A 23895-nucleotide genomic window follows, 5' to 3' on the forward strand; every position below is an offset into this window, starting at 1 on the left:
CCCCCATTAAATAAAAACGGTCCAAATCATCCCCCCCATTAAATAAAAACGGTCCAAATCATCCCCCCTGAAATAAAAACGGTCCAAATCATCCCCCCTGAAATAAAAACGATCCAAATCATCCTCCCCTGAAATAAAAACGGTCCAAATCATCCTCCCCTGAAATAAAAACGGTCCAAATCATCCCCCCTGAAATAAAAATGGTCCAAATCATCCCCCCTGTAAAACTGCCATCCCTCCTTTCCATCCCTTATGTCATTTCATCAATGAAAGTGGTTTTACTGCTATTTCAACATTTAGAGTCATCACCAGAAAAATAACTTATTTGACCATTTTCACCTGTTTCAAGTAAATTTTCACTTGAAATAAGTAGAAAAATCTGCCAGTGGGACAAGATTTATCTACTTATTACAAGCAAAAAAATCTTGTTCCACTGGCAGATTTTTCTACTTATTTCAAGTGAAAATCTACTTGAAACAGACTGATTTATTGCTTGTGTAGTTGAAAAATACATGAGAACAGGACCTTGAAAAAAAATAATCACATATTAAATCGCAATCGTAATATTGAGGAAAAAAATCGCAATTAGATTATTTTCAAAAATCGTTCAGCCCTACCTTAGAATCATAAGTACCGCCACCTCATTGTAAACAGCATCATTTTGTGAGGCCATGCAAACCTGTATTTATAATAGTGTGAACATTAATGTTTTTCTACAATATTTCCTCCTCATGACAGTAAAATAGGCCATTCTAAGCCAATTTACTGCAGCAATTCCTTTCCAAATCATTAGAAAATGTGGTTAACACCCAGCATGAAAAAAAAAAAACGTGATATACCGTGAAACCGATATAATTTTGAAAAATACCGTGATATAAATTTTTGGTCATACCGCCCAGCACTACGTTCGCGTAGATCCGAGAGACGCTTTCACTCAAAACCACACCAGTAGCCATACTTAAGCCAATCGGTAATAGTGTAGGGGGTGGTCTTGGGTTTTGGCCAATCAGATTGATTCTAGCCTCGCGTCACCAGGCTCCAGGCTGTTAACCGAAATCACCAAAATAAATGTGTTTCATTCTGTTTTCTATGGGCTGCATGTGGTGAGCTTGAACAACAGGACCATGGGTCAATTTACACCAGACTTACACTTTAAGAGGACAAAAAATGACAATTGTGTTGATCGGGGCAAATATCTTGGCTTAGGGGCTCGCTTACCTCCCAGGGAAAAAAAGTTCAGGCTCAGGATTTTTTTTTACTATCACCCCTGCAATTGTCTTCATCATCAATCAAAAACCTGCAGCAGATGATAGTTGCAAAACCACAGTTAGCCTTGTGTTTGTTTGTAATATTTAAAGCTTATGAACCACCAAGACAGCAGTTATGGTATTTATGTCAGGTACTGCGGTCATTGCCTTTGGCACGCTACAAAGTTCACCGTTGCACCTGCATGAAGCAAAAAGAAGAAGAAGTGTTTCCTGTAAGTGTATAAATCAGATGTAAAATGCGATAACTGCACATGTGTGAAAAAGGAGCCGGCGACGGCCTCTCAGAGGAGGAGAGCCCTCGGTGGGGGCCAATGTGGCAGATTGATCGTGTGCTAAACGGGGTCTCTGTTTTCCATCTGGAGGGCACAGGAAGCGTTTGAGCTCCGGCTGGAGGGGAACTGAGCTTCCAGCAACACAAGAGCTGGAAGCCGCTCAAACTGGCAAGGTACACTCTCTGCAGGCAACGTTAGCCAGCTCGCCTCGCAAACCCAGTGACCTTACCAGCCCGCAGGCCTCGCTGCGTCGTTACATAGTCACTTATTCCCCCACGAAGACAAGGCGGCCGGCAGAGAGAGACGGGGAGGGGTTTCGGGTGGGGGGGGGCCTCGGCTACACAACTTTTGAAGAGGCACGCTGAGAGAGCAGGCTATTGTTTGGATAAGCCTGTGGGGGACTCCACTGAGAAGCCAGTTTTGGCTGCGTGGAAAAAAAGAAATGCCACATTAAGTTGTTCTCAGCTCAAGTTTTACGCTCGTGTTTAGGCTTCGACTCGGCAGATAGGTAGCCATGTTTATTCAGGGCGCAAGTAAGAAAGTAACAGCAGGGGTCGGAGCTCCCTTTGATGACGCTGTTTCAGCTTTCTTATCTGTTCTCATGCTGCTGCGGGCAAAAGAGGAAGAAAAAAAGAAGAAGGAAAAAAGAAGCTTTCATGAATCCTGAGTCCCGACTGCCGGTCTCGTGTTACAGTTGGGTGGTGTCCATGCTCTCTGGCTAACCCCATCTCTGCTCTGCCGAACACAAGCAAACAATGCTGTTTAAGAATGGGTCGTGTGCCCATGTTGTCGTAGACCTCGACATCCTAAATTATGGCCAAGTTGGAGGGAAATCCCAGTTGCCGCATTCCCTGTGTTTGAGTAAATTTTATTAGACTGTGGTTTAGTGCACGTTTCACTAAATAGGCACTGCGCTATTTTCATCCGTCTTCACGCTGCACTCGCTGCACTGTTCACTTTAGGTTTCACAACTTCCTCTGAGCACTTTTTTCTTCCTGCGCAGGATATTTATAGTACAAGTTTAACAGTTGTAAACCATTAAGATACAGGGTTGCTTGAAGGATGCAGGTATCAGGCTTACAAAAAAAAAAAGGCTTATACCAAAAAGTGAGTTAAGTTCAGTTTATCTGTGTGGTCCAAAATGCACTTGGTTAAATTAATTCACTGAATCATGACAGTGTGACGACAAGCACATTAGCGGCTGAAAAAGAAGAAGAGCAGGAGTTCATGCAGTGACCCAGTTGGAGACCACAGCCCGGTAGAAGTGCTGAAGAGAGCTGTGAATGAACTAACCTCAGAGATCTGAAGAAATGCTGTAAAGATGTACAGGCTAAAAATTCCTCCACGATAGTGTGAGGGTGACAACTTCACACCAATGAGAATTATTTCAAGTTATTGCTGCAAGACGTGGTTCTATGAGCTACTCCACCCTGCTATGTACCTAATGTTTTCATGCACTTCTTCATGAAACAGTGGAAGATTTCATGCAATGTTGTTCATTTGAGGTTGTATTTAGTTATGAACTAAGTAAGTAACATTTATTTAACAAACCAAAGTGTTTTGTAAAAGAGATTGTGGTAGAGAGCCCCACAAGCCCCAAAAAGAACGAGGTCTCAGAACGAACCTTCTGCTCAGAAGGCCTCAGAGATTTACTGGGGTGCCGTACCCTTGAGCGCTTTAAAAGTTAACAAGAATTTAAAAATTGATCCTGAAACTGAATAGAAAACCAGTGTAAAGTTTTCTAAAGTCGGATTCATGTGGTCTTCTCCTCCCGGAGCTGGATAAAAGGCGTGCAGCTGCATTTTGAACAGGCTGCAGCCGATTCAGGGATCTTTTGTTCAAAGAGGCAAAAAGAGAATTACAGTCATCCAGCCATGAAAAGATAAAAGCATGATTGTAATTTTCCATTTTATGCCTTAGAAACAAACACGTCTTAACTTTGCAGTGTTTCTTTGATGGAAAAAAGCTGAGCTAAGGACGGAGAACCGTCCAGAATGACACAAGCTACATTCTGTTTTATCGTTGGGACGTAGCTGCCAGGAGCAAAAGTAATGGCTCCAGTTTTACTTGAGCCGAATTGTAGACAGTTTGCAGCTAACCAGCACTTGATGGCAGTTAAACAATTATTTAACTCACTCAGTGCGTTACATGCACATCTAAATCAAGCTATTGGCAACAATCTATCTGAGGATTAAACTGGAGTTTCAGAGAAATCCAAGTAAACATGCACGAGAAGACATTGGATTATTGAGTGAGGTGCGTTTGACTCCGCGATGCTAGGTGGCGCCACACACACTTTTGCATTGACATTTTTCCAGTTAGTCCTTTGTTGTTTGTTTTCTTCTTCTTCTCCTACTGTTTTAATATTATAGCTTTCGCAGTGTCGTCTCTTCCAGAAAGGAGAGTCCCGGAGCAGTCAGTAGCTCTGCTAAGCATGGGTTGCGTATACATGCTGGAATAACTCAGATTAGGACGCATTATCTGGCACCAATAGCTCGATCTTAAGAACTTCAGATTGGTTCGACTACAGCCCGGCTAAGGTGTATACATGGCTTTTTTAAAATTCGACATTGGTCGGATTAAGGCAACAATTCGACTCTCTGTTAGTGCATGTAAACGTACTGACTGTGACTAAAAGTGGTCATGTGGACAGAAAGAGCGGTGAAGCTGGATATCTTCAGCATAAAGGCGATAGGAAATGTTGCTAAACTTTGTAACTAAACATCCAAGAGGCAACATGCGCACACAGTAAACAAGATTGGTCCAGGAGCAGATCTCTGCGGAACACCACAACAGCTTTTGCTGATGTGAAGTCTTTGATAGAAACAGAAAAGCTCAGTGAGGTAGGAAGTGAACCTGTCTGGGGCAAACAGGTTCACTAGCTTTGTTTTGTTTTGTTTTTTTGCAAACTGTAAAAACAAAAATCTGCTTCTTCTTTTTTTTAATGCATCTGTATATAGTTATTCTGTGAAATAACATAATCGGGTTCTCAGGGATTCTTTTTTTCCTGATATGAGGGTTCTGTTGGTTATTTCTACCTATGGCCCCTCACACCTTAGAGTCTGCGGTGCTGGTACGGCCATGCTAATAGCAGCCAGCTGTGCTTTTCATGAAGGGGGGTATAAAGTCAGAAGTACCGTATAACATTTTCCATACTCAAACCTGATCACTCCATTTTCATCATAAACTGGGCAGCCTCTCCAGATCAGCTGGGTTGCATCAAATCCATATATAGTATAGTACCTGCGTGCACAAAGTCCCGGGTTCCCGGGTGATTGTGAACTCTGACCACACATAAGCAGTTCCTCTGAGACGTGCTGCCTCAGCAGTTTTATCAATATCAGTTTGATTTGACCAGACACATTAATAGGTTGATACAGAGGACCAGACTGATAAACGTGTTGCATGTTTTAGTAATGAACTAAAGGCCACGTGAGTTTAACACAGATACAAGCATAACCAATGCCAGTTCCCACCCCCCTATGAAAGATTCAGGCCATCCATTGTCTTGCTTTCTTCCCTCTAGATGTGGAGCACAAGGACGAGGACGGGAGCGATGCAGTCAAGACCGAGGTAAGACTCCTGTGCTGCCTTGTCTCTTTCCTCTGGCTGATGCAACTCTTGAGCTTTCTGTTGAAGTTGGAAGGGCTGCAGCTTCCCCTTTAGAGGGTTAATGATGCTTCCTGTCTTATACCCTGTATCCTCTGCTTGCCAGTGTGTTGACTGTACACGGTCGTGGTGCAGGGTAGGAAATAACTATCTTTTTAAGAACAAAAAGTATAGTTTTTAGCTGAAAAGTGGAACAATGTCTTGATAACTGCAGTATTGTGTGGAAAGGGATAGGTGTTGTGTCCAGAAACAGGTGGCCAGATAAAAATTGTTTTCTTGCTCACAGTTAGATGAGAAATTGATATGTTGCATATTGTAGATACACTCAAGATGTTTGTCTTAAAACAATGTCAATAACGATAAAAAATTAAATGATGCCAATCGGGAAGAAAAGTGTAGACGGCACCACATTGGTGGACTACACTGTAAAAACATTGATTTAACTAATGTGACATAACTTATTGAAAAAAATAAATACATACCGGTAAATAAATAAATTGAAAAAAAGGCTAGACATAATACAAGATATATTTCAATTAGATTAAAAATACTATTAATGCCCGGAGGGCGATTAACTATGAAAATAAAGCTTTAACAGCAGGGTTGTAGTTTTGTTATTTAAAAACCATAATTCTTGAGTTTTAGAAACACTCTCTTTTGTGTTTTTCTATATCGAGCGTGTTGAAGTTTTTATGCACTAAACTAAGCTAGAATAAAACTGTCCATAGCACCGTATTCATTAGTTTTTCCTTTGCAATTGTTAGCAAATTCTTGCAACAAAAGCAACTTTTTACTTGACTGGAACATTTGCAAAGCCTCCCATTTTAGAGATCTAGGAAGGTTAACTGGTTATTTTGTCTTTGGACTTTCGAAAGAAATGGTACCTAGTGGTGTATAGATTTGAAATATCAAATACACTTGGGAACATCTCGTATCACATGGTTGCTGGTGGCCTTGAGACTGTTGCTAGGGAGTTGGATTAGATATTCTCACTTAACGTCTCACAGATTTATGAGGCAGCATTGTTTTAGAAATGAAACAACGCAATTGGCTTCACATCAGATTCGTCACACGTTTACGAGAATCCGTCTCACCAACATCGGTAGCAGGTTAGATGCAGAATCTTGCTGGAAATCTTATTGATTCCTTATGAGAGAAACTCACCAGACAAATATAAAACAATATTTTTATTTTTTTTACACCTTAAACAGGGAGATCGAGGCAGGATGCGAGGGGGAGTTGGTTGGGAGATCAGCCTTCGTCAGAGGCCCATGCCCAGAATTACCTTCCAGGCTGGTGACCCTTATTACATTAGCAAGCGGACCAGAGAGGAGTGGCTGGCCAAGTGGAAGATGGAGGTGAGTACCCCCAATTGCGTCCCAGCCACTGTAGGCAGCAGGGCGAGTGACAGGAAGACAGGGCTCCTGGTGAATTTATGGCCAAGTGTATTTGATGGGTCATTTGATATCTCATGAAGGTACCATTTATTTCAGCGGATTTCCAGGCCCCCAGGCCGAGGCAGCCCCTGCGTTTCCTTGCTTTGTTCTTGTTTTTTTGTATGTGCAGAGGTGAAATCAAACTCGTCTGTGCCGCTCGTATTTGCCCGATGCCTTGACAGGATTAACGCCTCATGGACGATTTAGACTTTCATCATCGTGAATGCTTTCAGAGCCGCAATATTAAGATGTAACATGCTTTGTGCATGCTACACTTGTGTAGTATTTTTATAGAAAAGTATATATCGCAAAAGGCCTAAAATTCAAGATGGTTTATCTCGTAAAAGAGGTCTATTTTATTGGTGTTTGAGCGTTCACAAGAAGCCAAGATGCTGCGCGGAAAGCTTTGTGAGTTTACTGGAAAGGAGTTTACTGCTTTGAAAAGAGGAGCAGCGCTCGCATCTCTGCAGGAGCCAAAGACGCAGTTGTCAGAAACGTAACCTGCATGGGTGCTTTCATACGTTACACCTGCCAGTCACTGAGGTGGATGACTGCTCAGAGTCAGATTTTAGAGCAGTCAGCTGTTGCTCATTGGCAATCGATTATTATTTGTGAACTACTCAAAAATGCGCTCCTTCAACTGTTGCTCAGCCATTTACCGCAGCTAATGGATATCTAGCATGCCAAACATCTGGCGCGATGAGGGTCAGGGTAGATGCTGGACATTTCATCCTCCTATCACAGGCCAAGGTACAGACAAGAAGGTACAAATTTGTACCGATTATCAACGTCCAGTAGATGTACCCCACTAGGGTAGCAGAGAAATTTTGATGTACCGCCGCTAGCAAATTTACATTTGCTTTGCAGGTACTTCTACCTACCTTCCGTTGGAGCTCATTGACTTTACCCAAAAGTCTTGGAGAGCCAGTCAAATCAGTCTATCCTTGTAGAAAGAGTCATGACAACAGCAGAGCTGGACGGAAACAGTGGAGATGGCTGCAGCTGAGGATTTTTGGTTGTTGGAACGAGCTTTGGCATCGATGGTTAAGGGCTTCACTTTTCTGTCACTCTGAATACGTCACCTTGTGCGTTGCTCTGATAGTTGCTGTATGATTTCTTTTTTTTTTAAGATTTTGTGGCTCTAGTGGCCTTTATTTGAAGTGTAGACAGGAAGGGGGCAGAGAGAGAGAGAACGGGGACGACAGAGCAAAGAGCTGCAGGCTGGGACTCGAACCTGTGACTCCTGCAGGACTATAGCCTCAGTAAATGAGCTGCTTGCTTTAAGCACTTTGCCAACCAGCAGCCCATTGCTGTATGCTTTTGTAAAATGAACTAATTTTGATTTTACCCCAATATTGCGATTTAATATGCAATATTTTATTGGATGATTTAATAATAACACAACATTATATACGTTTAGTATAACTTTGAGTTATACAAAGTTGAGTTTGAGTTAAGTCTTACATATTTTAATTCAGCCAGTAAATACAGTATGTAGACTAATAATAATAAAAATAATAAAACTAATGCTTTTTTTAGAAAGTTTGAACCAGATTACTTCAAAAGCACAAACTAACAGATCTACTACCTCAAATATATAAAGTTTAAACTGACAATTAAGGTAACACACATTTGAAAGCGTTATTTTGAAAACTGTGAAATGGATCTATTTAAGATTTTCACAAATCAAATTATAAAAGAAATTGAAAAATACTAGTTTGATCAGTTTAAGTATAGTGGTTTCTGAACTGGTTCTGGTTTAAGGCCTCATTCCTCTAAAATGCGGTGAATCGGTTCTTTGGTTTTGCTGTGATTCAGAAACTAACTTCAGTGTTAGCAGCGATCGCATCTGTCTGACACTTCTGTCGTACATGGCTCTGGTGTTTGTTTGTTTTTAACATGCTGGAACACGTTTGTAGTTTTGCTCGGTGAAGTAGCAACGTTAGCACGGCTAGTTCTGAAGACCTGATGTTGAAGCATCTTCCTTTTGTATAAAACCCAAATAATCATACAGTATGGATCTACTGGTCCTCTTCTAGACTGAGTTTCGAGATGATTCAGCTTCAGACTGATCCATCTAGCCCATAGACTGTATAAAACAGTCTAGCCAGAGGCAATTGTACAACAGGATAAAGCGCAGCATGAAGAGTTGAAGCTGCCGAGTGCTTGCTCACTCTCACGTCACGTGACAACCCTATAAATCATGTTTTATGATATCCTGTCATTATCGCAGATGCAATTAATCGTTCTGCACCTCTGTTTCTTATCGTGGGGCTCCATCTGCTCCACTAATCCGACAAGTTCATCCGAGATTGAGGAAAGAAACAGCACATTCTCAATTGAAGAAAACTCGATCTAATGGCCATTACAGAGGATAACGCTTTTGTCGAGCTGTTGTGAAGTGTTGTCACGTCTGTGTATTTTTAAATCTCAGATTATGTTAAATTAACACGAGTATTGTCTGTATTGAAGCCAAACACTCCACGCCAAAGAAATCGATGTCAGACTGAAGCTCCAACCAGAGTTACAGTAACTGAGCATCCTGAAGGCTTCAGACAAATGACATATACAAATATATTTCTGTCATGTAAATTCAACCGTGAACCTTGTAAAGTAATCAGCTTGGCAACGTGCGTTGCGAGCGTAGGTCATGGACCGACACCTCATAATGTTTCACTGTGTTGTCGTATTACTTTTTTTTCTTTTTTCTCTTTTCAAGAACCATCTGGTTTTTGAAGACTCGTGCAATAAAAAGACAGTTGAAAGTGGATTTGTTTATGCTGTAATCAAACTAAACCAAAAAAATAAAAAAATGTTGCACAATAGCTGCAGAACAGCTGTGACAAGCCATCTTTCCAAACGCACGCCATCATTTAAACTTAAAGATCTATAAGATCTAGCTACTGCTTGCTGATGAGAATCACATGATGGGATTTATCCTCAAATCAGATGTGTTCGTGTGTAGTTTTCCACGCGGCTTAACTATCAGTCAAGTTGATTATGACTTGTGCTAGTCGTGCCATGTAGCACTACTATTTTATTTTCCTTTTTTTAACATAATTGGGAGACTTTGTAGTATCAACATGGGATTCCCCTCGTCTTCCTCTTCTGTGCTTCCCTCCGCTCTCCTCTGGAGGACAGCTTGGGAAGTGGCCATAAAAGTGTCACCAGAGAGGAAATATTGCCAAATTAGTAGGACATGCCGGGGTCCTGCGAGGGAAATGTCATAAAATATGAGGCGAGTGAGCGGGTCACGTTTGCAGAACAGAGGTGGACCACCCCCCTCCTACAAGGGTGAGATTTAAGATGATTTGCAATATGGAAATCAAATGCAAATGTCTTATTTGGATTATTGCAAATTGATTTCTGATTTGCACAAACACTGATTTGAGTGCTAACAGGTTGCATAGCTGTTGCTTCTCCTCTCGCTGCCGCGGCGTCCTGCAGCAGAGACGACATGGTGGCTGCAGGGTTTGCTGCTGCCGTCTTCTTGCACTTTCTCCGGGATCTGTTTTTTTTTTCTTCTTCTCCTTCTTTCGCTTGTGCCATGTGTTACAGTGGACTTCTCCTTCTCTTCCACGCCGTCTCCCTCCCCCATTCTTCTCCTGACCCCTCCCCCAGCCATGGAAAGGAACTCTGTGCTATGGGTATGAGGGTGAGGAGAAGGTTTGCAGCAAATTTCCACCCCTGCTTGCAAGACAGCCTCTTGGCCCGTCGCCAACGTTTTGCAAGTCCTCTCTAGCCAACCAGAGTTCCTGTCGGCAATCACCTGACCCTGAATTCCCAGACAAAGAAATGTTCATGCTTTCTTTCTCTCTCTCTCTCTCTCTCTCTCTCTCTCTCTCTCTCTCTCTCTCTCTCTCTCTCTCTCTCGCTCTCTCTCTTTTTTTTTCTTTTTTTTTCAAGCGATCTGCTTTGCCCCAAGTGTGGGGGTGAAAAAAAATAAAAGCTCCAGCCCCACTCTGGATTATGAGAGTAGCACGCTGGCGCGTATGGGTATGTGCACTGCATTGTTTGTTTGATAACACAGGAGGATAGCGTGCATGTCTGATTAGCGTGCTTACAGCGAGGGCAGTATGCTGACTTCAGGTATTTCCACGAGAGTCGTTGTGGACCATCTGCGCTGCATGGCTTAAAGGGAAACCGTCAGTTTAAAAGAAGGGAAGACTTCAGCCGTGTTTGAGGAAGAAAAAAAAAAAGTTGCTGGCGTGAAAAGAAACTTTATCCCATGGGGGGAATTTGCGCCGAAACTATTTCCTGTTTCATAGCAGCACCTAGAAAAAGTCAGGGTAGCATCATGTTTTCTGCTTTGAATATATTTTACTTGACAGTGTTGTTTTTGTTGTTGTTGTGTTTTTATTTATTTATTTTATTTATTTTCACAGTGCCAGCAATGATTTCAGCTTACATAACATCCCACTGGAAAAGGTTGAAGTCATTGTGGGCTTCAAAGCCCTTTCCTTCCTGTCTTTGTGTAGTTTTTTTAGCTTTAGTTCAAGCTGTTAGATCTTATTTATTAGATTTTTTTTTTTAAAGGAGGAGGTGGGTGGGGGGGTGGGGTGGCGTAAACCAGGCGGTCTCTTTGGTTTGCTTTTCTAACTACTCCACTTGTGGAGAATGCTTTCAGTGTATTCATGGTTGACTCTTGTAATATTCCCAATTATCTCTCAAGAGGATGCAATACAATGAAATCCAGATGGGCCCTTTCTGGTGTGACCCCCCCCCCCCCCATAAGACCACTCATGAAATGTGCCGCTTTTGTCGGGATCTGTGTTAAAAAAAAAAAAAAAAATATGATCAATGAATGCTGCAGAAGGTAAACCTGCCACTTTTGCATTTCTGCACACTTAGTCTGCCTCTTAAAGACGTCCCCGGTTTGGTGTCAGGCTCTTCAGTGCTTTGATAGGATGTATTTTGAGTGAATTACACCTGTTGTGACTAAAAAAAAAAACAACAAAAAAAACATGGGCTTAGTCCTGCTCTACGGATGAGCTTTGCACTGAAGTCATATCTCGCTGTATGATCCAGTCCCAACATGAGAAACTACTGCAATCAAAGGTCAAACTGTGCTGTGCTGCGTCTTTTTTTTTCTTTCCAACACTTGGTAGCACGTTGTGAGAGGAAATGATGCTCGCTGGCAGTTAATCTCGCCTGACTTCGGTCTGTTTGCTGTGATGCTTTTTACTGCAGCTCATCTTTGTCTCTGACATTGAATTCATCTGAAACGTGCTGTTTCGCTCCTCTTTGAGACTACTAAAAAACGTCCCTCGCAAAGTTAACAGCCTCATCAAAGATGGTCGATGTTGTATAAATAACTGCAACTGCACAGTGAATACTTTTGTGAACAAGTACAGCCCAGATTTGGTAGGAAAGTATCATCTGCACACCCCCAGAGACCAATATCTGCTCTTGTTTTTCTGCCTTCCAGTGCACTCTATCACCCCTCGAGCCCTCAGGGTATCATGCTGCACAGCCTCTAAGTCAGATTATCCTCTATTGTGCAACCAACATGTCTCTACGCTCTGCACAGAGGCCTGCGCGGCTTCTGTTTTCTCTCTACCCCTCTCCGAGTCCACGAGTACCGTCCGCCACGGCCTCTCCTGGCGTTCATATTTCACATAGTTTGTTTGTGTCTTCAAGCATGGTTGCTTCGTTGTGCTCAAACGGCCGCGGGTTACCTATGCGGCCTGTCATCTTTGGCATTTGTGTTCAGCACGGGCGTGACAGCGGATATAAAGTGGTGGTATTTCTGAGCTGTCAGTGACGGGCAGGCATTTGTAAATGATAAAGACCGCATTGTATCTCGCCTACCTCCCTTTTCTATCTTCCCCATTAGACTCAGAGGGCCTGTCTTGGTAGAGAAGTACACACACACACACACACACACACACACACACACACACACACACACACACACACACACACACACACACACACACACACTGTGAGGCCCCCAAAAGGGGGCCCATTTACAACTGGGAAGAAGTCCAGAGACAAATATCTGGTTCTTATAGCCACCGTACTTTCTCCCCTCCCCCAACTGGCATTTTCGGCGTCACTTCTACTTTGGCTGCAGAACCAGGAGCCCCGGAGACAGGCCGACTCGAAGGCACACCTCAAGCTGTTTTTGATCTACGCCCCCCCCCCCCCCCGCGTACCTGCAACCCCGCCAATTCCTCGATTTGCATTTACGTCTGCAAACCGATATCTTCACGCGCCAGTAACGATCGTTTATGCAACAGCTTAACCGACGTTTGTAAGTCTGGACGTCCACATCCAACGCGGGCTGTCAAACACCGGCCGCTCCTGCGCTCGTGTCGGAGCCGGGGAGCCTGACACGTAGGGCCCGAGGCTTTGAACCATCCATCCAGGACGGCAGGACAGATATTTATAAACCGCAGCAGAGCTCTTGATTGAAGAGCACATGTTTCTACTCTTTTGGCCCTAAAAAAACCCTCCCTGTGCAGACTGCTAACCCCCCCTCCCTGTCCAAGTATTTAAAGCCCCCTATTGTTTACGAGTCACAGTAGGGACTAGCGTTGAGGAGAGGGTCTAGCTGCACACCCCCCCCGGTCCCCCCAAGCCCTGCCGTATGTGTGAGATCTGAGAACCTGAGAAACTCTGCAGGAAAAATAAGCACAGCTGTGCAGCGGGGGCCTATAGCATGGCCGTCACATGTTTACGTACAGGGTTGCATGTATGCAGGAGAAGAAGAAAGCCAGCGAGTGGGTTGTGCTGAGCGTTTGTTTGAGAGAGAGAGAAAGAGAGAGAGAGAGAGAGAGGGAGAGCAACATCAGAACGAGTGCAGCTGTTGAGGATTTGCCGTGAGAGGCTTACGGCGCTGCAGCGCCGCGTCCTCTCTGATTGACCTAGTGGCTCAGTGTCAGGTACCACGAACCCGGTGAACCCTCCTCCGCAGTTACTGTATACGCCGCCGTTAATGGACGTATCTGACAAGCGGAGATAAAGATGTGTTTACAAGGGCTTTCAGGCCTGATCGCTGCATTTACTCAGAGGCGTGGCGCTTCGCTTTTGTTGTACAACTACCTCTCGTCCTGCGCGGTACCGCGCTCTCTTGCCACCAAACAAACTTTCGTAGTAAATGAGGGGGCTTTCGCGTCTTACTTGATCATTTAATCATCATTGTCTTGCTTGGTTTACTTTCCCGTCACATCAAAAAGCCCAAGTGTACCCAAACGCATCGCTGCAGAAGCAACAACTTTATACCTGTTGACATGAGAGAAGAAAGTGCAGACGACGGGGTTAGATGGAGGCGGATCAGCTCTGATAGAAGGGCTCACATCACCCCAATTTTAAAAACTCTTCATTGGCTCCCCGTCCCTTTTCGTTTGAACTTTAATGCATTGTCAGGCCCCCTCCTACATCAAGGACCTACTATGCCCCTACACTCTATCTGGGAGGCTGAGATCATGTGACCAGAGCCTGCTCATGGTCCCTCGTACCTGCTTTAAGACGCGAGGACATCGCTCTTTCCAGGCCGTCACACTGAGGCTCTGGATCAATCTTCCGCTGTCTCTACGTTTACTGGACTCCATTGATGCTTTTAAGAACAAACTTAAAACCCACTTGTTTCTCCAAGCTTTTAAACATTAGTAGTTAGAGGGTTGTTTTATGACCATCATGTAGATTTTATGTACTTTTATTCTAGGAGCGTTTATTGTCTACAGTATTGTCTTGTTTTTATCGTATTTCTACTTTTATTGTAGTGTTTTATTTGTGTTGTTATTGATTTATTTTTTGTGAAGCACCTTGTGACATTCTGTTGTCTGTTGAAAGGTGCTATATAAATAAACTTTACTTACTTACTTACTTACTTACACCGGAAGGAACAACCACACAAGTCTGTCGGGACTTCTGCAGACCAGATCCACCTGCGTGTCACACACGTATTTATGGTCTTTGGTCGCACACTCGTAACGTTGGCTTCCTGCCTCCTTCGCTCCTAAATCATTGGTGCAAATCACAGTTTATAAACGGTTTCTGAAAGTAGAAAACAAAATCTTACTGATGGCGTACCGTCCGCTACGCCCGTCATTGCTGGTGAATGCACACTGAGGCGATTTCTGAGATATGTGAACCTTAGTCTCAGACAAAAAACATGGAAAGCATGTTTTTATTTATAGAGTCCCACCCCCAATATCTTCGCGTCAACCACCTGAAACAAAAATATCTGCACATTTTTTAAAGGTTTTTGTGGCTCTAGTGGCCTTTCTTCAAAGTGCAGACAGGAAGGGGGTAGAGAGAGAGAGAATTGGGACGACATGCAGTAAAGGGTTGGAGGTAGGGACTCGAACCTGCGACAGCTGCAGGAGGACCGTAGCCTCAGTACATGGGCCGCTTGCTTTAACCCCTGGGCCAATCAGCGGCCCAAAATATCTGCACTTTTAAAACGTATTAAGTCGTCACATCGATCGTCATTAATACGAACATATTTATTCTTTTAAGAAGTTTTGCATGAATGTGGTTGACGCGGAAATCTCAGCGTCCGTTCTTGCGTTAATGCACGCCCTGGAGAAAGATCTGGTGCATCTGACCACAGCTCTGTCACGTCTCCACATGAGCCCCAACACCTCAGCGCTACCTCTGGACTAGATTAACCATCCGAAGGGAATATGTAAATGTAATTCTGTGTTTCTGCACTCATTCCCAGAGTAATGCCTTGTGCATGCAGTTATATCAGCTGCTGATGCGTGACTGTTCCTGACGCTGTCAGAGAAATCTGAGATCACAGGCCTCAAAGCTCAGGTTTGCACGTGGAAAATATCTCCATATTCTTCAAAACAATATTATGCGCTGTTGAAGGGAATCTCTTCAAATCTCTTCTAATCTTTATGGAATATAGTTTCTGAACATTTCGGTGACCCTTGTTACCGCTTCGTATCCTCTGACTTTCACCCGAGCTGTTTGCCAGATGAAGGCGATGTCCCCCGGGAGCTCGCTCACTAGTCTCGAGGAGCTTTTAATGCTCCGACTCCTCTGCGCGTTTCATTCGAGTTACTCCATCTCGTTCAGACATCTGATCAAAAGTAGCTGTCTTCAGATGTGTCTCATCAGTAGAGCTTACTGCCACGCTCAAGTGAAGTTCATCACTGCCTCTGCCCAGTAAGCAGGGACTGATTAGATCAAAGCCTAGATGCCAAAACAACAGTGTTTTTGTCACTGATCAATCATTTAAATACGTAAGTTGACTGACTGAAATATGCGTTTCTCCCAAGTCAGTGTTGACAGAACTTCATTTAGTCATGTTTGAGTTCGACAACCATCCACTACGTACCTGGTTTGGGTTGTTTTATACTGATATGTATATTTTTTCATGGATTTTCTTTTGAAGATTATACGCTTGTCTGCAGAGTTTTGTGTTAAGACCGATCTTTGAAGCCCCCCTAGGACGGGACCTGGTTAGGACCCCCCGTAGACTGCATCGGGTCTTTATGCTCTCACAACTGTTTGGTTAGATTTGTCACGATATGCATTTATATTTAGACAAGTAATGTATTCAGCTACTTAAAAAGTCTGCATGCATGGTTGTGAAAATTTCAATCCTCACCTGTGCCGTCGCCGGGCTTTCGTTTTAGGCTGAGAAGAAGGCCAAACTGATGTCAGCGATGAGCGCCTTGAAGAATCACGAGGAGGATGAAGCGGAGACGGAGAAAGAAGACGTCTCAATAATCAAACACCTGCAGCCTTCAAAGCAACAGCAACAAACTCAGCCTCAGCCCAAGACTCAGTCTCATCCGCTGCCTCCGTGTCAACATCAGTCGCAGCCGCCACCGCCGCTGCCTAAGCAGCAGCAGCAGTTGCAGCAGCATAAGCAGGCGCCTCCGCAGCTGCAGCCTCCAAAGCTGCAACCTCCGCAGCTGCAACCTCCACAGCTGCAGCCTCCACAGCTGCAACCTCCGCAGCTGCAGCCCCCACAGCTGCAGCCTCCGCAGCTGCAGCCTCCGCAGCAGCAGCAGCCGACCGACCCGGCTTCCCCCACTGTCGCCACCACACCGGAGCCCATCGCCATCGGAGGAGAAGACAAAGATTCCTCCAAGTCTGCAGACAATGAGCCAGAGTACGAGGTGAGATCAAGATGAATCCTTGGAGATCAAAGTCACCAGTTATGTTTTGTAAACTTCTACTTAAACTCTGATAAGTTCATGAAGTTCACAGAGATACTGGCGTTATGTTATTGATCGCATAAGAAAATTACGTCATGCAACGTCGTTATCGAATGCACACAAAGTTCCAACACAAAAATTACAAGAGGTTATATTGTGGCTAAAAGTAAATGTAAATATGTGAAGAATGTTTTAACTTTAATCAGAAAATACACAGATGAGTGGAACGCAATGTTGTAAGGAAATCCGTTATATGTTGTGGTTATATATTATGCTTGAGGACGTCCCGTGAGGTCACTGCCCACAGTTTCACAGAGGAATGGTGGATTCAATAGTTTTTTTCAAGGCCTTTTGGTACGTCATGTCATCTTTGGAAGCAGAAAAAAAATTCTGCTGCAGCAAAATGTGTCTTTTCAAAAGAACAGAAAAAATTATTTTATATTTATAGAAAAAAACATCATATTACAACTGCACTACTGTGGCTCTTCACGAGATAGCCGATAATCTGCAAAACATAAGGTTCACAAAACACATACATTAACATTCATGCATTTACATTCTGCATTAGACCTTCATTCAAGGCCACATCATAGAGGAACCTTAAGGACCATTAGATTCCACTGCAGCTGCCAGGATGAGGGCGATAAGTCTGAGTATCAGTTGCAGGACATTGAAAGAAGATGGCACCAGAAAAACTGAGGTAATTCTAACTGAGTAAGTGTATAGAAAGGACTGTCTGCAGAGGCATTTCCTCCTGGTTGCTGCCGCCCTCTTATGAGACGGTTAGTTGAGTTTAGATGTGTAAACTGCTTTCATTCGATGCCAGAAGAGGAGAATTCGTGGCGTCTACTCCCATACGACTGGATGAGTACTTCAAAGATACCCTCTGCTGCAGACGATGCTGCACTTTGACTCCCACTGCTCCTGCACCGTTCTTCACTTACAAACACTGAGAAATCTTCCAGCAACAACGCTTCATGCAAGATTTCCCTTCTTGAGCTTTTACATTATACATTATTGCTGTTTTTGTCACAGATATCTTACTGATGCCGTTATGTGGAAGCGGACACCATGCACGTCCTCAGACAGCAGTTTGGCGCAACATCAGTGGTCTAATTGTAAGGATGGATGCCGAGCTGGCAGCAACCGGACGGATGCTCGTACAAACAGTCCTTTTTATACACTTTGTGTACACATGCAAAGTTAAAATTACCTCAGTCTTGTCCGTAGGGGTGCCTGACCTGCAACCCCACATCAATTAAGTGGGGTTGCATGTTCGAGTCTTTTCAGGAGCTTATAATAGTAATTTATTAGGATGTTGTTGGAGTGGAGGTGAAATAAGGCAGGGTTAAACCGACCCGACAATCCCAAAGTTGTTGTTTTTTTGTTAGACACCGTGTTTGAGGAGATTTCACCACTTTGTCCAGACGTTGAAGCCGAGCAAATGATTTGTCGTCTATTTTGGCTGCAGGACGGTCGTGGTTTTGGCATCGGCGAGCTGGTTTGGGGGAAGCTGCGAGGTTTCTCGTGGTGGCCAGGCCGCATCGTATCCTGGTGGATGACGGGCCGGAGCAGAGCTGCTGAGGGAACCAGATGGGTCATGTGGTTTGGGGATGGAAAATTCTCAGTGGTGAGTGTCTGGAGCCAACATTAATGTTCCTGTCAGGTGATTTTTTTTTTTTCTGCTTTTGCTTTTTCAAGGAAAACAGTCTTCCATTTGTGACAACCACACACTTTATAATGAGCTTTTCTTGGCTTATTTGCTCAACCTGACACTCTTTTACTGCATCAACATCACACTTTTTAATGTCCAGACATATTGCTTGGCATGCAGTCGTATGTGAAGGGAACCATATATGGATTTTTTTGTTTTGTGTGTGTGTGTTTTTCCAGGTCTGTATAGAGAAACTCATGCCTTTAAGCTCCTTTAATAATGCCTTTCACCAATCGACTTACAACAAGCAGCCCATGTACAAGAAAGCTATCTACGAGGTGCTACAGGTGAGTGAAGCCGGCAGCTCCCAGAATCTGGTTTTAATGCTGAACTGTTGGTTTCGCGGCCCGGTTAATGCAAGAATGAGGACGTGCGCGCGGTCGTAGCACATTGTATAGATCGTCTGTACAGCTGTTGCTTTGTGATGAAGTGCATGCTTACAACAGACATCGGAGGCGCAGAGACGCGAGGAGACGAGGGAAAGCTCGGCTTACGTTTATTGTTGAGTTTACTGTTACCATGGCAACTGAAACACCAGCCGATTAGCCATAGTTAAATTAAAAAGTGGTTGTTTAATTAAACCTCGACGCCACATTTGTGATCAGTGACTAATTTAGGGTTAAACGCACGCTTCGCTTATCAAGCGCGAAGGTGCTGAACTAAGTACAGATGTCGGGTGTAGTTTTAGAAACACTGCAGGTCCAGAGGTCGTTTTAGTCCTATGGGAATAGTACATACGTTTCAGGGAAAAGGGGGAGGGGCATCATCCGTTGTTTGTCATCTTTTTTGCATGCAGATTTGGAGGTGCTTTCCTAAAATGAAATCATATTAAGTATTTGATTTAATCTGTCATCATCTGTGGTGGCCTGGCAGTCTCATCTCACCGTTAGATGGTTTCAGTAGCTGTGAGGTGAGGGGGTTCCTCTGCAGACTTTGTTTTCCTTCCACAGTCCAAAAACATGGACGTTAGACTCACAAATTTTCCGTAGGAGTGAGCGTGAGGGGGTGCGGTCGCCCCAGCTCCTTTAGATGGTGGACGAATGGATCGATAATGATAGAAAAGCTAAACAATGTCACCCTGATCAAGGTCTGTGATGTCACGGTGCCCTGCTAATCTGATTCGCTGAATAAAAACGTCCTAGACAGATGAAATGTAAGGGTTGATAGCTACTGTATATCCCGCATCATGAAGAGGAAGTCTGGCTAAAAGTTTTTATTCTGTTTGCAGGTGGCTAGCAGCCGGGCAGGAAAAGTCTTCATGAAATGCCCCGACAGCGATGAGACGGAGACCTCCAAATCAGTAGAAATGCTGAACAAGCAGATGATCGAGTGGGCCATGTCGGGATTTCAACCCACTGGACCTAAAGGCTTGGAGCCGCCAGAAGGTGAGGGACAGACCTAGAAACCACCAAGATCCCAGGGTGGTGTAACTGAGTAACTGTGAATGATCTCTGTAACGTCACTCATCTGACATGCCTTGCACCCCAGAGGAGCGTAACCCATACAAGGAGGTTTACCCGGAGGTTTGGGTGGAGCCGGAAGCAGCAGCCTACACGCCTCCTCCCGCCAAGAAGCCACGCAAAAACACGGCAGAAAAACCCAAGGTCAAGGAGATCGTTGACGAGAGGACAAGAGGTAAAGTGACTCGTTCGTTGGCTTATTTAGGAGTCATTAGCTGTTATTCCGTCCCTTGGGAAGGAATCAGTGTTAGCTCTCTGACGAGTCGCATCTGAGGCCCAACAAGCTAGAGATGATGAGCAGATGATTGGATCGTAATTTAAGAAGTAGGGTTATGTTGTTTCACAGTTTATATTACAACTTCCCAGGGAGCTTCAGTGTTCTGAGATATTTTTATGATGTATTTTCTCGTAGGTTCCCCACAGGGGTCACTGCTGGGTCATTAGCGTTTCAAAATTAAAATGATTTTTGTCATGTTACAAGATTTTATTATTCATTTGAGCAGTATTTCTTTATTATCTTTAAAATATAAATAGTCTGAACCTGGATAAAAGTCACACGGTGCATAAAGTGTCCACGTTTGACAGTGGCACCAGTAACCTTGGCGTTAAAGGCTCAATGTTTTTCTAGCATTTACTGGTTTGAGCTTGGAAGAAGTGAACCTGAATCTAAAATAAGAACACCGTGAGCAGTAATGGTCGGTTGTCAGACTCTATTAACCCACATCTCTCCTTTGTAGAGCGGCTTGTTTACGAAGTGAGACAAAAGTGCCGCAGCATCGAAGGTAAGCGGCCGACTTCCTTTCACAACTCACACCTGCGTTGCTGACAGAAAAGCAGCTGAAGCGTGTCCATAGAAAAAAAGAAGAGGGGCGAGATTACACTCCCATGATTCATGAAGCCGCTCCGCTTCTCTCGTGTGTTGTTTCTAAACATACCAGCTAGGTTAATTAGATGACTCTGACTAGACTTGTCTCACAGCTGTTCAAATAGCTTCACCAGAGTGTGAGTTCAGAGTACTGCACCTCTCTGACCCCGGTCTGCTAAGTATTTACACATGCTCCTCTTCCTGCAGACATCTGCATCTCTTGTGGAAGTCTGAGTGTCAGCCTTAAACACCCTTTATTTGCTGGAGGAATGTGCCAGAGCTGCAAGGTAAGCTAAAGGCTAACGTGTGTGTCATAAAACAACAACAACTCAGAGCTACTTCAATAAACAGGATCTATTTTTAACTCCTGAGTGTTGACGTCCATCTGCTGTGCTCTGCAGAACTGCTTCCTCGAGTGTGCGTATCAATACGACGACGACGGGTATCAGTCATACTGCACTATCTGCTGCGGCGGGCGAGAGGTGCTCATGTGCGGAAACAACAACTGCTGTCGGTGAGGTTTTCACCTGGCTTCTGCTTACAGGTCACACGCGTGATGTGAACGAGCTTCACAGCTTCCCGTCTCTTCTGAAGCTGCGTTGCTCTCGCTAATTTTGCATCAAGTAGCATGAAGCTGATGCAAACCGTCACTGGGGTGACGGTTGAGGAAAAGGTGGAGATGGGGGGGCTCACATCTGGGCCACATCTGGGCCGATCACCGCGGATTATGCGTAGGCTTCTTGACGGTTTGGGGAGAATGGAAGTGCTTCATGTGTGGGTTAATTTAATAAAATTGACTCATGTTTTTGGTGTTCCTTAAGGTGGAAATTATATCGTCGCAGAGGGGGAAAAAAATACTGAGCAAAAACACATTCAACTAAAATAAACAGAAATGATTTGGTGCCCTGTTGGAAAGCTGGAGGCGCAGCAGGAAAAGACGGGTGGATAAAGTCTCCAGAGACCGTCCTCGCGCCCTGAGGTGTTGGTCGGTCCGTAACTTAGCAACGGCGAGCTGACGATGCCACATCCGGCTTTGGTAGCTTGACACACCCGATATCCCCTCAGTAGATGACGTAAACCGTTCAATATTAAGGGTTCGACCAAGACCTCCTGCAACCGGAGGACTGAATATGTGTCATTGTCCAGGCTTCTGGGAGAAAGTTTACCATAATACAGACAGGACAGTGGAGTTTAAAGACTAATGCTGATATAAACCTGTTCCTCTCAAAGGCTGGATTCTCTCTGTAAAGAAAAAGTAGATATTCATGCCGAAGGAATATTGAGCTTGGATTCATCTGTTCTCCTAAATCTGTAAACATCAATTAGGCATAAAAGAGGGATGACTTAAAACAAAGCATAGAATGAGAGTAGAATAAAAAAGCATCTCTTTTAGCATGTCTAGCAGGTTTAGCACGTTTAGCGTGTTGCAGTCTCTCCCACGAGATCTTCAGCCACTTAGTCGGACTTTAACTTAATTTTACAACGAAGCGCAGCGAAACTCGCGGAATCTGACTCCCGCTTTCTGTCATCGTCATGTGAGAAACCAGGCAGCACAAATGTTGCGTTCATTCGGTGCTGCGTCATCTGTTAAAGGGGAAAGCTAACGCGAGTCTGTCGCCGTGGCGATGCCAGGTGGGATCAGAGCTGAGCAAGTTTTTTTCAAAGGTTTGATTGGAGCCCTGGTGCAGAGAATCAAATCATCCCCATGCAGTCGTGGATGTCATCGCGTCATCGCAGCTTATACTGAATACACAATGCGGGGCTTTGTAGCGGGTCACAAATGTCATTGTCCGATGTGAGGCACCGTCGCGGAGGTCAAGCACAGAAGATATTTAATCAGATGTGTGGCTGTGATGCATGTCAGCTGCAAAGACCTCTGAGAAAGTGGACTCACACAGCAGGAGGATGAAAATGAATTCCAGAAATACACTGCTGAGAACAGACGGAGCCTTGTTGGATGGAGGACAAACCAGCACCCGATTGTTTGGCTGTGTTTTCCCATGATGCCATTTGACATTTTAGGATAATTTGCTGCCGTATAGATGTAAAACCAGTACTGCAGGGCCCGTGTCTGACCACAGCTGGGATAAGAGACCGGATTGAAGTCATCTGACAATGTTGAAAACTTGCCGCGGTTTTGTTACAGGCAGCAATCGAGACAAACACCAACACATTTCTCCCAGTGTTACAGACTTACTTTTTCAAGTTAGGTTCAAAAAGTATCAGACATGCATGTCTTACAATATTTTGGGGGTTGCGTTTACCCACAGTGCCCTGCGGTGCAGTTCTAGGCGGACCAGAGTTTGATTGACACCTCCCCAACCAGACCGGACTTTCCAGGCAAACGAACTAAAGTAAAAAAAATTTGGTTTTTGTACAACAATCGAAGTCTGTGGCACAAAAGAATTTTAATATGATAAGCTTCGGATTTCAGCATTCGTAGGAATAGTTCACCGCTAGTTTGCCACAAGAAAATGTGAAAAACGGTCAAACAACTCCAGGGGTTCCTTTATTTCAAACGGCCACTCCGGGTGCCGTTAAATAAAAACACGTCTGGCTCGAGCATAAAGACTTTCAACCGCCAGACCAAACATTTCCTTAGAGGATTAAGAGATTTACCCCTTGATGCATTGTGGGAATTATGGCAGAGCTTGTTTTAGCCACTAAAGTCTTTTTTTAGATTATTTATTTTCCCTTAAATGGCCGTAACCTGACTCATCCCCACAAAAAGTCCCCACTTCCTCACTACACTGCCAGCGTTTCATCTCCTGCTTTGGTATTTAAATCCAACAATAAAGAAAACACAACGTAACCAGGCATGTCCTAAACACACTAACTAACGTAGGTTTAAAATGTTGTGACAAAGCAGACCAGCCGTATCCAGCTCTGTGGTTTCTCGCCTCCAGGTGCTTCTGCGTGGAGTGTGTGGACCTCCTGGTCGGCCAAGGCGCTGCCCACGCCGCCATCAAAGAGGACCCGTGGAACTGCTACATGTGCGGTCCGAAGGGCGCGTTGGGCCTGTTGGATCGCCGCACCGACTGGCCCACCCGTCTGCAGCACTTCTTTGCTAATAATCACGAGCAAGAGTTTGTGAGTAAATCTCCTTTGTGCCTCAGCAAATCCCACAGACCGTCTCACTAAAGGGGT

At 44.3% G+C, this 23895-nt stretch overlaps 1 protein-coding gene across 4 annotated transcripts in view; it reads left to right on the plus strand.

Annotated features, from left to right (window-relative positions):
- dnmt3ab (DNA (cytosine-5-)-methyltransferase 3 alpha b) overlaps nucleotides 1-23895 on the plus strand; it is a 48167-nt gene that overhangs the window by 14641 nt on the left and 9631 nt on the right. For 2 of the 4 annotated variants that reach the window (XM_061744218.1, XM_061744219.1), the window contains 11 exons: nucleotides 5067-5113; nucleotides 6361-6507; nucleotides 16182-16670; nucleotides 18181-18339; nucleotides 18603-18710; nucleotides 19652-19808; nucleotides 19912-20058; nucleotides 20621-20665; nucleotides 20956-21035; nucleotides 21150-21262; nucleotides 23655-23838. In XM_061744218.1, coding sequence (XP_061600202.1) covers nucleotides 5067-5113; nucleotides 6361-6507; nucleotides 16182-16670; nucleotides 18181-18339; nucleotides 18603-18710; nucleotides 19652-19808; nucleotides 19912-20058; nucleotides 20621-20665; nucleotides 20956-21035; nucleotides 21150-21262; nucleotides 23655-23838 — 1676 coding nt within the window. Of the gene's footprint in view, nucleotides 1-5066; nucleotides 5114-6360; nucleotides 6508-10505; nucleotides 10582-16181; nucleotides 16671-18180; nucleotides 18340-18602; nucleotides 18711-19651; nucleotides 19809-19911; nucleotides 20059-20620; nucleotides 20666-20955; nucleotides 21036-21149; nucleotides 21263-23654; nucleotides 23839-23895 lie in introns of those variants that run through there. The other 2 variants (XM_061744221.1, XM_061744222.1) reach the window with 2 other exon arrangements.

Source organism: Cololabis saira, chromosome 16, assembly GCF_033807715.1.
Source record: "Cololabis saira isolate AMF1-May2022 chromosome 16, fColSai1.1, whole genome shotgun sequence".
In the NCBI taxonomy this organism is placed as follows: domain Eukaryota; kingdom Metazoa; phylum Chordata; class Actinopteri; order Beloniformes; family Belonidae; genus Cololabis; species Cololabis saira.